Raw genomic sequence first — 16,238 nt, 5'->3', positions numbered from 1 at the left:
CTCCTACAATACCCAACTGATGAGGCTCTGTATGTTGCACTGGTCTCAGAAGACTCAGGAAACTGGAAGTGAATATTGAACAAAGGAGTCTCTTCTGAGCTGGGAGGTGTTAAAACTATCATACAGCTGTAATTCAAATCCCAGCTCCACCCTTACCTTCTTATATCCCAAATGGGACTATATTTCCTCACTACTGGACCTTTCCAGTATTCCAGTGTGTTCAATGTCTCACCCAGGGTTGAAGCTTTTAAAACTTCTGCACCTAAACAGACTGCTCTTTTATCAGTTTATTTAGCCTATTTTCCACCTCTGGAAGGTGTGACTGTTGACGGTGCTTACTGGTTAATTGCAAAGTAACCACCAGCTGCTGGAGTCCTCCATGAATTGGCAATGTTGAACCCTGTGGGTTAGGGTTCTTGGTTAAAGGTAACAAGGTTACAGGTTCTATTTGATCATCTTCAAAAAAATCAGAGAGTCATACTGCATGTCCTTTGGCCCACTGAGGTCACATCAAACATCCATTTATCTTAACTAGTTCTATTCTCTCCATATTCCCATCAACCCTGTCTCCCCCACCCCCCACCGATTCTACCACCCACCTATATACAAGCAATGATCACTAACTTCATCTTCTAATTGGTACATTTTGGGATGTGTAAGGAAACACTGCAGGCAGCAAGCAAGGGCAGCATCAAAGCTCAGTCTCTAGAACTGTGGTGCAGTATCTCTGCAAGCTGTACTACAATGCTGCCGTTTTTGACTTCAGGAAGCAGGGTGAAGAACACATCCCCATCTCTATCAATGGTTTGGAGGTGGAGATGGTTGAGAGCTTCAAGTTCCTCTGTATAAACATCATCAAAAAATTGCCCTGGTCCAATCATGTGAACACTATGGTCAAGAAATCACACCAGCATCATTACTTCTTCAGAGGCCAAGGTCGTGCCTTACAAGCCCGATTGAATTTTTTTGAGGATGTGACTAAACACATTGATGAAGGTAGAGCAGTAGATGTGTATATGGATTTCAGCAAGGCACTTGATAAGGTACCCCATGCAAGGCTTTTTGAGAAAGTAAGGAGGCATGGGATCCAAAGGGACATTGCATTGTAGACCCAGAACTGGCTTGCTCACAGAAGACAAAGAGTGATTGTAGCTGGGTCATATTCTGCATGGAGTTCGGTGATCAGAGGTGTCCCTCAGATCTGTTCTGGGACCTCTTCTCCATGATTTTTATAAATGACCTGGATGAGGAAGTGGAGGGATGGGTTAGTAAATTTGCCGATGACTTGGGGTTGGGGTTGGGGTTGTTGTGGATAGGGTGGAGGGCTGTCAGAGGTTATAGCAGGACAGATAGGATGCAAAACTGGGCTGAGAAGTGGCAGATGGAGTTCAACCCAAATAAGTGTTTATTTTGGTAGGTCAGTGCTGGGCCTGCAGCTGTTTACCATTTACATTGAGGATTTGGAAGAGAGGACTGAGTGTAGCTTAGCAAAATTTGCTGATGACACGAAACTGAGTGGAAAAGCAAATTGTACAGAGAATGTGGAGAGTTTGCAGAGGGATATAAATAGGTTAACTGAGTGGGCCAAGGTCTGGCAGATGGAATACAACGTTGGTAAATGCGAGATCATGCACTTTGGAAGGAATAATAGAAGAGCTGATTATTATTTAAATGGTGAAAGATTGCAGTATGCTGTTGTGCAGAGGGATTTGGGAGTGCTTGTGCATGAATTGCAAAAAGTTGGCTTGCAGGTCCAACAGGTTATTAAGAAGGCAAACGTTGGCCTTCATTGCTAGAGGGATTGAATTCAAGAGCAGGGAGGTCATGCTGCAATTATACAGGGTACTGGTGAGGCTGCACCTGGAGTACTGTGTGCAGTTCTGGTCTCCATAATTGAGGAAGGATTTACTGGCTTTGGAGGCAGTGCAGAGGAGGCTCAACCGGTTGATTCCAAGGATGAAGGGGTTAACCTATGAGGAGAGATTGAGTCACCTGGGCTTATACTCTCTGGAGTTCAGAAGAATGAGGGGATCTTATAGAAACATACAAAATTTTGAAAGGGATAGATAAGATCGAAGTACGAAAATTGTTTCCATTGGTAAGTGAGACTAGAACTAGGGGCCATTGCCTCAAGATTTAGGGGAGAAGATTTAGGACGGAGATGAGGAGAAACTGTTTTTCCCAGGGAGTGGTGAATCTGTAGAATTCTCTGAGTTTAAGAGCTGAGAGGTAATGTTACAACTATACAGGACCCTGGTCAGACCCCACTTGGAGTACTGTGCTCTGTTCTGGTCACCTCACTACAGGAAGGATGTGGAAACCACAGAAAGGATGCAGAGGAGATTTACAAGGATGTTTCCTAGATTGGAGAGCATGCCTTACGAGAATAGGTTGAGTGAACTCGGCCTTTTCTCCTTGAAGCGATGGAGGATGAGATGTGACCTGATAGAGGTGTACAAGATAATGAGAGGCATTGATCGTGTGGATAGTCAGAGGCTTTTTCCGAGGGTTTTAATGGCTAACACGAGAGGGCACAGTTTTAAGGTGCTTGGAAGTAGGTATAGAGGAGATGTCAGGGGTAAGTTTTTTTTACGCAGAGAGTGGAGAGTGCATGGAATGGGCTGCTGGCAATGGTGGTGGAAGCAGATACGATAGGGTCTTTTCAGAGACTCCTGGATCGGTACATGGAGCTTAGAAAAATAAAGGGCTATGTGTAACCCTAGGTGATTTCTAAAGTAAGTACATATTCAGCACAGCATTGTGGGCTGAAGGGCCTGTATTGAGCTGTCAGTTTTCTATGTTTCTATGAAATTTGGCATGTCCCTGATGACTCTTACTAATTTTTGACAGATGCACCATAGGAATTATCCTATCTAGATGGATTATAGTAATAGTATAGCAACTGCTATGTCCTATTCTGCTGTTATCAGATTCTTCATTGGTTTATGATCTCCTGATCTCACAATTGATCTAATCATGGCCCTTGCACTTACTTTGTAATGATAATTTTTCATTCAGCTTTCCCTATCCATGCTACCTTGATGTACCTTTGTTAGGAATGATCTGTCTGGATGGCATGTAAACAAAAGCTTTTCACTACATCTTGGCAAATGCGACAATAATACACCAGTTACTTATAAACGATGGGTGAATGCAGGGTGTGTTTTATTCCACGTGCAAACTTCAGGTGTTCAAACTAGGGCACAATTTCCTATGATCATTAAATACATCAATAATTTTGTTGAAGGAAACCTTCCCCTTCCTACAAAGTAATATGCAATGTAGGTCAGTAGGTCAGGTAGCATCTGTGCAGGGCTATAACTTTTTACAGTACTAGAAACAATAAGTATACCGTTTGGATACTGTTGGTGGGGACGACCTACCAGGGACAAGTTGCAGTGGTTGTGTCTCTGGCACCGAGACTGGACCCTCAGCTCAGAATAGAAGGAGGGAAAAGAAGAGAGCAGTAGTGATAGGGGATTCGATAGTTAGGGGGACAGATAGGAGGTTCTGTGGAAGAGATTGAGAATCCCGCATGGTCTGTTTCCTCCCTGGTGCCAGGGTCTGTGATATCTCGAATCGAGTTCTCAGTATTCTCAAGAGGGAGGATGAGCAACCGGATGTCGTGGTCCATATAGGGACCAACGACGTGGGTAGGAAGAGTGAGGAGGTCCTGAAAGGTGAGTTTAGGGAGCTAGGTGCCAAGTTAAAGGACAGGACCTCTAGGATAGCAATCTCAAGATTGCTACCAGTGCCACGTGCAGGTGGGTTTAGAAATAGTAAGATAGTGCAGATCAACACATGGCTGAAGACATGGTGCAGGAGGCAAGGCTTCAGATTTATAGATAATTGGGCAGTTTTCCAGGGAAGGTGGGACCTGTTCCGGTGGGACGGTTTATATCTGAACTGGAGGGGGACAAATATTTTTGCAGGTAGGTTTGCTAGAGAGGCTCCAGTGGATTTAAACTAGATATGAGGGGGGAGAGGAACAAGAATGTAGGAACAGATGTATGGGAGAAGGAAGAAAAAGAAGACAGTAAAGTTCTTTGTACTGTTAGAGATAAACAGAGAGGAGGAGGTAGAGAATTTCTTAAATGCATTTATTTTAATGCTAGGAGCATTGTAAGAAAGGTGGATGAGTTTAGAGCATGGATTGATACCTGGAAGTATGATGTTGTAGCTATTAGTGAAACATGGTTGCAGGAGGGGTGTGATTGGCAACTAAATATTCCTGGATTTTGTTGTTTCAGGTGTGATAGAATCAGAGGGACAAGAGGGGGAGGTGTTGCATTGCTTGTCAGAGAAAATATTACAGCGGTGCTCTGGCAGGATAGATTAGAGGGCTCGTCTAGGGAGACTATTTGGGTGGAATTGAGGAATGGGAAAGGTGTAGTAACACTTATAGGGGTGTATTATAGACCACCTAATGGGGAACGAGAATTGGAGGAGGAAATTTGCAAGGAGATAGCAGATATTTGTAGTAAGCACAGGGTTGTGATTGTGGGAGATTTTAATTTTCCACACATAGACTGGGAAGCCCATACTGTAAAAGGGCTGGATGGTTTGGAGTTTGTAAAATGTGTGCAGGATAGTTTTTTGCAGCAATACATAGAGGTACCAACTAGAGAAGGGGCAGTGGTGGATCTTCTGTTAGGGAATGAAATAGGTCAGGTGACAGAGGTATGTGTTGGGGAGCACTTCAGGTCCAGTGATCACAATGCCATTAGTTTCAATATAATTAATGAGAAGGATAGGACTGGACCCAGGGTTGAGATTTTTGATTGGAGAAAGGCTAACTTTGAGGCAATGTGAAAGGATTTAGAAGGAGTGGATTGGGACAATTTGTTTTATGGGAAGGATGTAATAGAGAAATGGCACTCATTTAAAGCTAAATTTTTGAGGATACAGAATCTTTATGTTCCTGTTAGGTTGAAAGGAAAGGTTAAAAGTTTGAGAGAGCCATGGTTTTCAAGGGATATTGGAAACTTGGTTAGGAAAAAGAGAAATATTCTCAATAAATATAGGCAGCATGGAGTAAATGAGGTGCTCGAGGAATATAAAGAATGTAAGAAGAATCTTAAGAAAGCAATGAGAAAAGCTAAAAGAAGATTGCTTTGGCAAGTAAGGTGAAAATAAATCCAAAGGGTTTCGTTTCTACAGTTATATTAATAGCAAAAGGATAGTGAGAGATAAAATTGGTCCCTTAGAGAATCAGAGTGGACTGCTATGTGTGGAGCCAAAAGAGATGGGGGAGATTTTGAACAATTTCTTTTCTTCAGTATTCACGAAAGAGAACGATATTGAATTGTGTAAGGTAAGGGAAACAAGTAGGGAAGTTATGGAAACTATGACAATTAAAGGGGAGGAAGTACTGGTGCTTTAAAGGAATATAAAAGTGGATAAATCTCCGAGTCCTGACAGGATATTCCCTAGGACCTTGAGGGAAGTTAGTGTAGAAATAGCAGGGGCTCTGACAGAAATATTTCAAATGCCATTAGAAATGGGGAGGATAGGTGTATTGCTCATGTGGTTCCATTGTTTAAAAAGGGTTCTAAGAGTAAACCTAGCAATTATAGGCCTTTCAGTTTGACGTCAGTGGTGGGTAAATTAATGGAAAGTATTCTTAGAGATGGTATATATAATTATCTGGATAGACAGGGTCTGATTAGGAACAGTCAACATGGATTTGTGGGTGGAAGGTCATGTTTGACAAATCTTACTGAATTTTTTGAAGAGGTTACGAGGAAAGTTGACGAGGGTAAAGCAGTGGATGTTGTCTATATGGACTTCAGTAAGGCCTTTGACAAGGTTCCACACGGAAGGTTAGTTAGGAACGTTCAATCATTAGGTATTAATATTGAAGTAGTAAAATGGATTCAACAGTGGCTGGATGGGAGATGCCAGAGAGTAGTGGTGGATAACTGTTTGTCAGGTTGGAGGCCGGTGACTAGTGGTGTGCCTCAGGGATCTGTACAGGGTCCAATGTTGTTTGTCATATACATTAATGATCTGGATGATGGGGTGGTAAATTGGATTAGTAAGTATGCAGATGATACTAAAGTAGGAGACGTTGTGGATAATGAAGTAGGTTTTCAAAGCTTGCAAAGAGATTTAGGCCAGTTAGAAGGAGTGGGCTGAACGATGGCAGATAGGGTTTAATGCTGATAAGTGTGAGGTGCTACATTTTGGTAGGAATAATCCAAATAGGACATACATGGTAAATGGTAGGGCATTGAAGAATGCAGTAGAACAGAGTGATCTCGGAATAATGGCGCATAGTTCCCTGAAGGTGGAATCTCATGTGGATAGGGTGGTGAAGAAAGCTTTTGGTATGTTGGGCTTTATAAATCAGAGCATTGAGTATAGGAGTTGGGATGTAATGTTAAAATTGTACAAGGCATTGGTAAGGCCAAATTTGGAGTATTGTGTACAGTTCTGGTCACCGAATTATAGGAAAGATATCAACAAAATAGAGAGAGTACAGAGAAAATTTACTGGAATGTTACCTGGGTTTCAGCACCTAAGTTCCAAGGAAAGATTGAACAAGTTAGGTCTTTATTCTTTGGAGCGCAGAAGGTTGAGGTGGGACTTGATAGAGGTATTTAAAATTATGAGGGAGATAGATAGAGTTGACGTGGATAGGCTTTTTCCATTGAGAGTAGGGGAGATTCAAACAGGAGGACATGAGTTGAGAGTTAGGGGGCAAAAGTTTAAGGGTAACATGAGGGGGAATTTCTTTACTCAGAGAGTGGTAGCTATGTGGAATGAGCTTCCAGTAGAAGTGGTAGAGGCAGGTTCGGTATTGTCATTTAAAGCAAAATTGGATAGGTATATGGACAGGAAAGGAATGGAGGGTTATGGGCTGAGTACGGGTCAGTGGGACTAGGTGAGAGTAAGCGTTCAGCATGGACTAGAAGGGCCGAGATGGCCTGTTTCCGTGCTGAAATTGTTATATCGTTATAGAAAAAAAGAATACAGAGAACCTATTTTAAGTTGCATAGAAGTGGGGGATAATGTGGAGACAGGAAAGGGAATATCCCTGATTAGGTGGAGACTTATAGTGATGATAGTGATGGGGTGCTAGCTGAAATGGCCTGACAATTACAGCTGGTCTGCCTGGAGATGTAAATAGAGAGAAGTGAATGATATCCAAAGAAGAGGATAAAATGAAAATGATGGATCCTTCTTCAGCTCTTTACCTCTTCCACTTATCACCTCCCAGTTTCTTATTTCATTCTCCCCACCTCTCCACCTCCTTACCTGCTGTCACCTATCACTTCCTATCTTGTACTCCTACCCCTCCCCCTTCTTTTTCTGGCATCTGCTCCCTTCCTTTCCACTCCTGATGAAGTACCTTATCATGAAACATTGACTGCTTATTCCTTTCCATAGATGCTGGCAGATCTGTTGAGCTCCTCCAGCATTTTGTGTGTGTTATGCTTTCCTTGATGTTTATGCACTTAAGGTGTCTCCATGATATGCTAACTAAGACAGCATGCAATATGACGGTTTGAATTCCCACAAGTAAATGCTTTGTAACTCACCCATTGGCATGGCCTCCTTAACAAATCCATACTGTTCATAGATGAGAAGTGGGGAGCTAAAATTCCGCCGGAATCCCATTGGCTTTCCATTGTGACATAAAATAAGAAGAGAATGAAAATTAAAATGGATAATGGCTATTGGTCTTAAGAATTCAGATTACAGTATCCAGTTACCTCAGTCTGAAGTCCATGCAAGGAAAGTGAACTTGCATTAAACCCATCCAGCTCATCACCTCTGGCAGATAATTAGATTTATTGTCACTCATATATGCAACATGAGATTTTATGTCTTGAAGCAGGAGTACAGTGCAAAGGCAAAAATTTAAAGTAAACAAACAATGCAACAAAAAATGTTCAGAAATCTGATGACAGTTGAAATGCAAAATAAAAACAGAAAAAAAGTTTGTACTTTCAACTCAGTAAACCATAACAAGATCTCCACTATACTGGGGAAGCTGAATGTAGATGGACAACTCTCTCTCCACTTTTGCTCTTTTTTGCACTAGTTAGTAAATTTATTTTTATCTACATTTTTATTGTGATTTATAGTTTATTTTTTTACTGTTCTGCTGCCACAAAACAATGAATTTCATGACATACGTCAGTGACAATAAACCTGATTCTTATTACTTTGCAGAAAGCCTCCATTCAGTCCACATGGGTGACCATAAGCTACCAGTCACCGAGTTTCCATGCTACTTCCATGCTGTCTGTTTTTGGCATCCTTCAGGATTTCAGTGTAAAGCTCAGAGAACAGCACCTGATGTTCTGGCTTGTCACAATGCGCCTTCCAGAAGCATTGATGAAATCAGCAATTTGGATCATCAATTCTTGCTTTGTATCTTAGATTTTCATCAAACAATACTTTTAACTTCCACTTCTGATATTTCAGGTTTCACATCTCCTATTTCCTTTTAGACCAGCACCTGTATTATTTGTGAATTTACTCTCCCCTATTCCCCACCTGATCCCATTTTTTTCTGTAATGTCAAATTTGACTCGATGATAACATTTCCCAGTTTGGATGAAGGGCCAACTTGAAATGTTTTTTTTTCTCACCCCAACAGATTCTGCCCAACCTGATGAGTCTTTCCAACTGAGTATTTTCATCATATTGCTTTGCATTGATACATTTACATTTCCTCCAATGTGAAATCTCAATTTTTTTTTGTTTACAAAATCTGATCAAGCCCATTTCACTATTTTGAGATGAAAGCTAAATATTTTTGTCAAATGTTTGATAGCAGAAACATTACAACTATAGTCAACACTGTTGCTTGCTGTCAAAGGCAGAAAGCTTGTCAATGGGACAGTGAAAAAAGCTCTGCAGACTTTCCTATATCTGTTCACATACATGGTTCTTCTCACCTGCGGTGAAAATTAATACAGGAAAATTAATTAAGGAAAATTTATATCTTCCTGAGAATGAGTGACACTACTAGTGCAATTTCACATTTATGCAGAACACAGGAGACCATATTGATTTTCTCTCACCATAGAAGCCAAATTAGGCCATTCATCCCATTGAGTTGGTTTCTCTCAAATTTTCAACATTTTATAGGTATAAAGGTGATTCTTCAATTAGGGGCACTTTTGACTACTTGAAATTCTGAAAAATGAAATTTCTTGAAACTCTTTTGTTCAAGTTATAACCTTTATTTTAGGCTCTGGAATGAACTTGGCATTGAAAAACCTTTAAGAGAACTTTTATATTTTAAGGCGTTTTTGTGGAGTTTTCACGGATGAGTATCATTACCATCACACCATCAAAATATTGAATTTAAATTAAAATGAAATGGCAAAGATTTCACAATTAATCCTGCAATTAAAAACCATGCTCTTTAATAACTCATTTTCAATACTGTACATTCAGAATATATATTTTTTCAGACATTTTAAGTGTGTCAATATTTTCCTTGGCTAAACAATGAAACACTTGTTTAGAAACATAGAAACATAGAAAATAGGTGCAGGAGTACACTCAGAACCCTGTACCTGCTTTCTCTCCATACCCCCTGATCCCTTTAGCCACAAGGGCCATATCTAACTTCCTCTTAAATATGGCCAATGAACTGGCCTCAACTGTTTCCTGTGGCAGAGAATTCCACAGATTCACCACTCTCTGTGTGAAGAAGTTTTTCCTCATCTCGGTCCTAAAAGGCTTCCCCCTTTATCCTTAAACTGTGACCCCTCGTTCTGGACTTCCCCAACATCGGAAACAATCTTCCTGCATCTAGCCTGTCCAATCCCTTTAGAATTTTATACGTTTCAGTAAGATCCCCCCTCAATCTTCTAAATTCTAGTGAGTATAAGCCTAGTCGATCCAGTCTTTCTTCATATGAAAGTCCTGCCATCCCAGGAATCAATCTGGTGAACCTTCTCTGTACTCCCTCTATGGCAAGAATGTCTTTCCTCAGATTAGGGGACCAAAACTGCACACAATACTCTAGGTACGGTCTCACCAAGGCCTTGTACAACTGCAGTAGAACCTCCCTGCTCCTGTATTCAAATCCTTTTGCTATGAATGCCAACATACCATTTGCCTTTTTCACTGCCTGCTGTACCTGTATGCCCACCTTCAATGACTGGTGTACAATGACACCCAGGTCTCGTTGCACCTCCCCTTTTCCTAATCGGCCACTGTTCAGATAATAATCTGTTTTCCTGTTCTTGCAACCAAAGTGGATAACTTCACATTTATCCACATTAAATTGCATCTGCAATGAATTTGCCCACTCACCTAACCTATCCAAGTCACCCTGCATCCTCTTAGCATCCTCCGCACAGCTAACACCGCCGCCCAGCTTCATGTCATCCGCAAACTTGTAGATGCTGCATTACTAATCAGACTATTGGAATTTTAAGCAACACAGAGAAAATGCTGGAGGAACTCAGTAGGCCAGGCAGCATCTGTGGAAAAAAATAAACAGTCGACGTTTCGGGCTGCAACCTTTCATCAGGACTGGAGAAAAAAAGATGAGAAGAATTTTAACTCTTTTTGGCAGAATGTCAATTTTGGCATCAAAGCACTTGACTCCAGCAAATGAGTTCAGACAAATATGACTGAACAAAACTTTATTTCCCATCAAAATATGCATTGTGATGGTAATGTCAGAATACTTTTGACATTGACAAACAATGGTTTTACTTTAACATTAACTCTGACAAAACATCTGTCCAACTAGAAGCAACATTTACAATTAAAAACACATCATTACAGTCTGACTATTTATCAAAATTGCATAAGAGACCACAGTTTTTAAGGCAGGCAGCTAGAGAACTTTGTTAAAAACATCCACATGAAACATCAACATAGGCAGCCCAACTAAACTGGGCATTGTCTAGTCTTGTTAAAAAAGACAATAATGTTTACAAAACATTTGCCTAATCCTCCCCAACTCTGGAATAATCAGCAATTCAAATTTCAAACAGATTATTGAGATCATTATTTTTCAACTATCCATAAGAGGGAACACTTTTTTTTAAAAAACATGGACATAACATTTACTCAACCCTCTACACACTTTTAAAAAATCAAGTTTTATGAACCATACACAGAAATCTCAACAACTCTGGGGGAAAAAAAAATTGAAATTTAATGCACCTTCTTATAGTCTCCATTAGTGTATAGATGAAGCCTCAGGAGGATGTAGGTCATTCTGTTCTTGTCACTGGCCTACTGGAGATTCTGGTGGGGTTTTCTCTGCTATAAAACTCTGTACTGCCTGCCTTTTCTCATCAGCAGCCCTTTTGCTTCTTTGATTAACTCTCCACTGTCATCTCTTCAGTCTCTGTTCATGCTTTGGTAATTGTGAGATGAACTTACATTTTCCTGTCTCCCTTTTTTGTATCTATCTCTTTCTCTTTCATGATATTGTTAATATTTCACTAGGTCTTCTTTAATTGTGTCTCTGTATTTTTTCTTGATCGGTCTGCTGATGACAATAGACAATAGGTGCAGAAGTAGACCATTCGGCCCTTCGAGCCTGCACCACCATTTTGAGATCATGGCTGATCATCTACTATCAATACCCAGTTCCTGCCTTGTCCCCATATCCCTTGATTCCCCTATCCATAAGATACCTATCTAGCTCCTTCTTGAAAGCATCCAGAGAATTGGCCTCCACTGCCTTCCGAGGCAGTGCATTCCAGACCCCCACAACTCTCTGGGAGAAGTTGTTTTTCCTTAACTCTGTCCTAAATGACCTACCCCTTATTCTCAAACCATGTCCTCTGGTACTGGACTCTCCCAGCATCTGGAACATATTTCCTGCCTCTATCTTGTCCAATCCCTTAATAATCTTATATGTTGCAATCAGATCCCCTCTCAATCTCCTTAATTCCAGCGTGTACAAGCCCAGTCTCTCTAACCTCTCTGCGTAAGACAGTCCTGACATCCCAGGAATTAACCTTGTGAATCTACGCTGCACTTCCTCTACAGCCAGGATGTCCTTCCTTAACCCTGGAGACCAAAACTGTACACAATACTCCAGGTGTGGTCTCACCAGGGCTCTGTACAAATGCAAGAGGATTTCGTTGCTCTTGTACTCAATTCCCTTTGTAATAAAGGCCAACATTCCATTAGCCTTCTTCACTGCCTGCTGCACTTACTCATTCACCTTCAGTGACTGATGAACAAGGACTCCCAGATCTCTTTGTATTTCTCCCTTACCTAACTTTACACCGTTCAGATAATAATCTGCCTTCCTGTTCTTATTCCCAAAGTGGATAACCTCACTTACTCACATTAAATGTCATCTGCCAAGTATCTGCCCACTCACCCAGCCTATCCAAGTCTTCCTGAGTTCTTTGGGACTTTGGGGCCATCTTGACAACTTCACCGCCAGTTGTGTGATGGGAGTGATATTTCTCACTTTTTAAAGAAAAAGTTGGCTCAGTCTCACACTTGTTAACTCAACTGGATAGCTAGTTTTCAAATGTAATTTAAATATACAGAAATAAAGTGAAGTTATTTATTCTCACAGCTACCTAGACGATACTTCTTCCCACACTGTTACTTATTAAGATGCCATCTCCTTCTCTCAATTCCTCCATCTCTGCTGCATCTGCTCTCAGGATGAGGCTCTTCATTCCAGAACAAATGAGATGTCCTACTTTTTCAAAGAAAGGGGCTTCCTTTCCTCCACCATCAATGCTGCCTGCAACCCCATCTCTTCCATTTCAAGCACGTCTGACCTCATCCCATCCTCCCACCGTCACACCAGGGATAGGGTTCTTCTTGTCCTCACCTACCAGCCTTCATGTCCAGCACATTATTCTCTAACTTCCACCATCTCCAGTGGGATCCCACCACATCTTTCCCTCACCTCACTCTCTGCTTTCCGCAGGGATCACTCCCTTGTCCATTTGTCTCTCCCCACTGATCTCCCTCTGGAACAAGTGCCATACCTGCCTTTACACCTCCTCCCTCACTGCCATTCAGGGCCCCAAACAGCCCTTCCAGGTGAGGCGACACTTCACCAATGAGTCTGTTGGAGTCATCTACTGTACCTGGTGTGGCCTCCTGTATATTGGTGAGATCCCACATAGATTGGGAGACCATTTTGGCAAGCACCCAGAAAAAGCGGGATGTCCAGTGGCCATCCATTTTAATTCCACTTCCCATTCTGACATGTCAATACATGGCCTCCTCTACTGTCACAATGAAGCTATACACAAGTTGGAGAAGCAACACCTTATGTTCCGTATGGGTAGCCACCAACCTGATGGCATGAACGTTAATTTCTCGAGCTCCCAGTAATGCCCCTCCTTCACCATTCCCCATCCCTTTTTCCCCTCTTTCACCTTATCTCCTTGCATACCCATTGTCTCCCTCTGGTGCTCCTCTCCTTTTTCTTTCTTCCATGATCTTTTGTCTTCACCTATTAGATTTCCCTATCTCCAGCCCTTTATCCCTCTTACCAATCCAACTTCCCAGCTCTTTACTTCACCCCTCCTCCCCAGGTTTCACTTAACACCTTGTTAAGTGAAACCCTCCCCTCCCCCCACCTTTTTTTCCCAGTCCTGCTGAAGGGGCTCAGCCCCAAATGTCGATTGTATTCCTTTCTATAGATGTCACCTGGCCTGCTGAGTTCCTCCAGCATTTTGTGTGTGTTGCTTTGGATTTCCAGCATCTGTAGATTTTCTTGTTTGTGAAGTTATTTATTTTTCAGTTAAAACACTCAATAATAACTTGTTTGGTAATGACACATAATAAACACACTCTCAGATCAGGGGGGATAAATCTTTAATGACCCACATTTATGGACACGATGGACATACTCCCGTCACTTGTCATTTTTATGGCAACCGCATAAGTACGGTAGTTGTTTGAAAAATCTTGATTGGTCTCTAAAATGTGTTGTGTGTTGGTAAGTAGAAATGCATTGGTAACAGCGTTTCTTTGCCTTTAAAAAATTTACAAATTGTATAAAAATATCTCACATGAATTTGACATGTTTTTTAAAAAAAGTTCTTGTGAGAAAATAAAACCTAAAAGTCTCATGAATTTAATACTTATTATTACTTTATTTTGAAGACAAAGTTACAGAGTCTGGATAGGGACAAGCTCAAAATAGTGAAATTCTAGCACATTCAGGTTTTTAAACTCACTTAAAAATTCTGAAAATATTATTTATGAAGCATACTGAAAGTTTAGAGTTACCATTACCTATCAAATTACAATATTTGTTTTTGTAAAAGCTATTTTTTCTTGAATATCTTCTCCAGAGACAGAAAAGTTACCCTAATTAAAGCATCACCCTTTAATGAGACCCTCATTAACTCTACCCAATTCTGTTGCCAGTTACCAACGGAAATTTATGGTATCTAATTAATCAGCAAACACGAGGACATCTGCAGATGCTGGAAATTCAAACACCACACACAAAATGCTGGTGGAACACAGCAGACCAGGCAGCATCTATAGGGAGAAGCACTGTCGAGATTTCGGGCCAAGACCCTTCGTCAGGACTAACTGAAAGATAGTAAGAGATTTGAAAGTAGTGGGGGGAGGGGGAAATGCGAAATGATAGGAGAAGACCGGAGGGAGTGGGATGAAGCTAAGAGCTAGAAAGGTGATTGGCGAAAGTGATACAGAGCTGGGACGGGACGGGAGGGCCTCGAGAGAAAGAAAGGGGGAGTGGGGGGGGGAGCACCAGAGGGAGATGGAGAACAGGCAGAGTGATGGGCAGAGAGAGAGAAAAAAAACAAACAACTATATATGTCAGGGATGGGGTATGAAGGGGAGGCTCCATCTTCCTCTCACCCCAACCCTTCCCTCTCCACTGACACTACCAGCCTCCCTCCCCCTCTGATCCCATCTCTCATCCGTGCCGGGTCTTTACCATTCCCTCCAACCTTCAACTCTCTGAGGCAGTCCTCAGTAAGGGCCTCAGCTTTGTCCCCCTTCGCCCACACCTCAGTGAGTTCTGCGTACACCATGACGCTGAACTCTTCTTCCGCCGGCTCCATCTCCGAGTTTATTTCTTTGGCAAGGACTCTCCTACCCCCACTGATGACCCCTTCTCCCGTCTTCAACCCTCCTCCTCTTCATGGACACCCCACTCTGGTCTTCTGCCTGCTCTAGATCTCTTTATTGCTAATTGCCGACGGGACATCAACCGTCTCGACTTCACCACACCCTGTTACAATTCCAACCTCACTCCTTCCGAACGCTCTGCTCTCCGCTCCCTCCGCACCAATCCCAATCTCACTCCTTCCGAACGCTCTGCTCTCCGCTCCCTCCGCACCAATCCCAACCTCACTATAAAACCTGCTGATAAGGGGGGAACTGTTGTTGTCTGGCGTACTGACCTCTACCTGGCCAAGGCACAGCGACAACTCTCTGATACCTCGTCTTATCTACCCCTAAATCATGACCCCACTAATTAGCACCAGGCCATTGTCTCCTATACCATCACCAACCTTATCAGCTTTGGGGATCTCCTATCCACTGCCACCAACCTCATAGTTCCCACACCCCGCACTTCCCGTTTCTACCTCCTACCCAAGATCCACAAACCTACCTGTTCAGGTAGACCTATTGTCTCAGCTTGCTCCTGCCCCACTGAACTCATTTCTGCATACCTTGACACTGTCTTATCCCCCCTTGTTCAATCTCTTCCCACCTATGTTTGTGACACTTCTCACACTTTGAATTTGTTCAATGATTTTAAGTTCCCTGGCCCCCACCGCCTTATTTTCACCATGGATGTCCAGTTCCTATATACCTCCATCCCCCACCCGGATGGTCTCAAAGCTCTTCGCTTCTTTTTGGATTCCAGACCTAACCAATTCCTCTCTACCACCACTCTCCTCCGTCTAGCGGAATTAGCTCTTACTCTCAATAATTTCTCCTTTCGCTCCTCCCACTTCCTCCAAACCAAGTGTGTAGCCATGGGCACCCGCATGGGTCCCAGTTATGCCTGCCTTTTTGTTGGCTTTGTGGAACAGTCCATGTTCCAAGTCTATACGGGTATCCGTCCCCCTCTTTTCCTTTGTTACATCGATGACTACATTGGTGCTGCCTCCTGCACGCATGCTGAGCTCGTTGACTTCATTAACTTTGCCTCCAACTTTCACCCTGCCCTCAAATTTACCTGGTCCATTTCCGACACCTCCCTCCCCTTTCTTGATCTTTCTGTCTCCATCTCTGGAGACGGCTTATCTACTGATATCTACTATAAGCCTACA

At 42.2% G+C, this 16,238-nt stretch overlaps 1 protein-coding gene across 3 annotated transcripts in view; it reads right to left on the bottom strand.

The window, feature by feature from the left end:
• LOC140741484 (SH3 and cysteine-rich domain-containing protein 2-like) overlaps positions 1 to 16,238 on the bottom strand; it is a 233,126-nt gene that overhangs the window by 85,925 nt on the left and 130,963 nt on the right. For all 3 annotated transcript variants that reach the window (XM_073071729.1, XM_073071730.1, XM_073071731.1), the window contains exon 4: positions 7,545 to 7,626. In XM_073071729.1, coding sequence (XP_072927830.1) covers positions 7,545 to 7,626 — 82 coding nt within the window. The remainder of the gene's footprint in view (positions 1 to 7,544; positions 7,627 to 16,238) is intronic.

The sequence above is a fragment of the Hemitrygon akajei genome, chromosome 18 (assembly GCF_048418815.1).
Source record: "Hemitrygon akajei chromosome 18, sHemAka1.3, whole genome shotgun sequence".
NCBI lineage: Eukaryota > Metazoa > Chordata > Chondrichthyes > Myliobatiformes > Dasyatidae > Hemitrygon > Hemitrygon akajei.
This window is presented reverse-complemented; position numbering and strand designations above follow the sequence as displayed.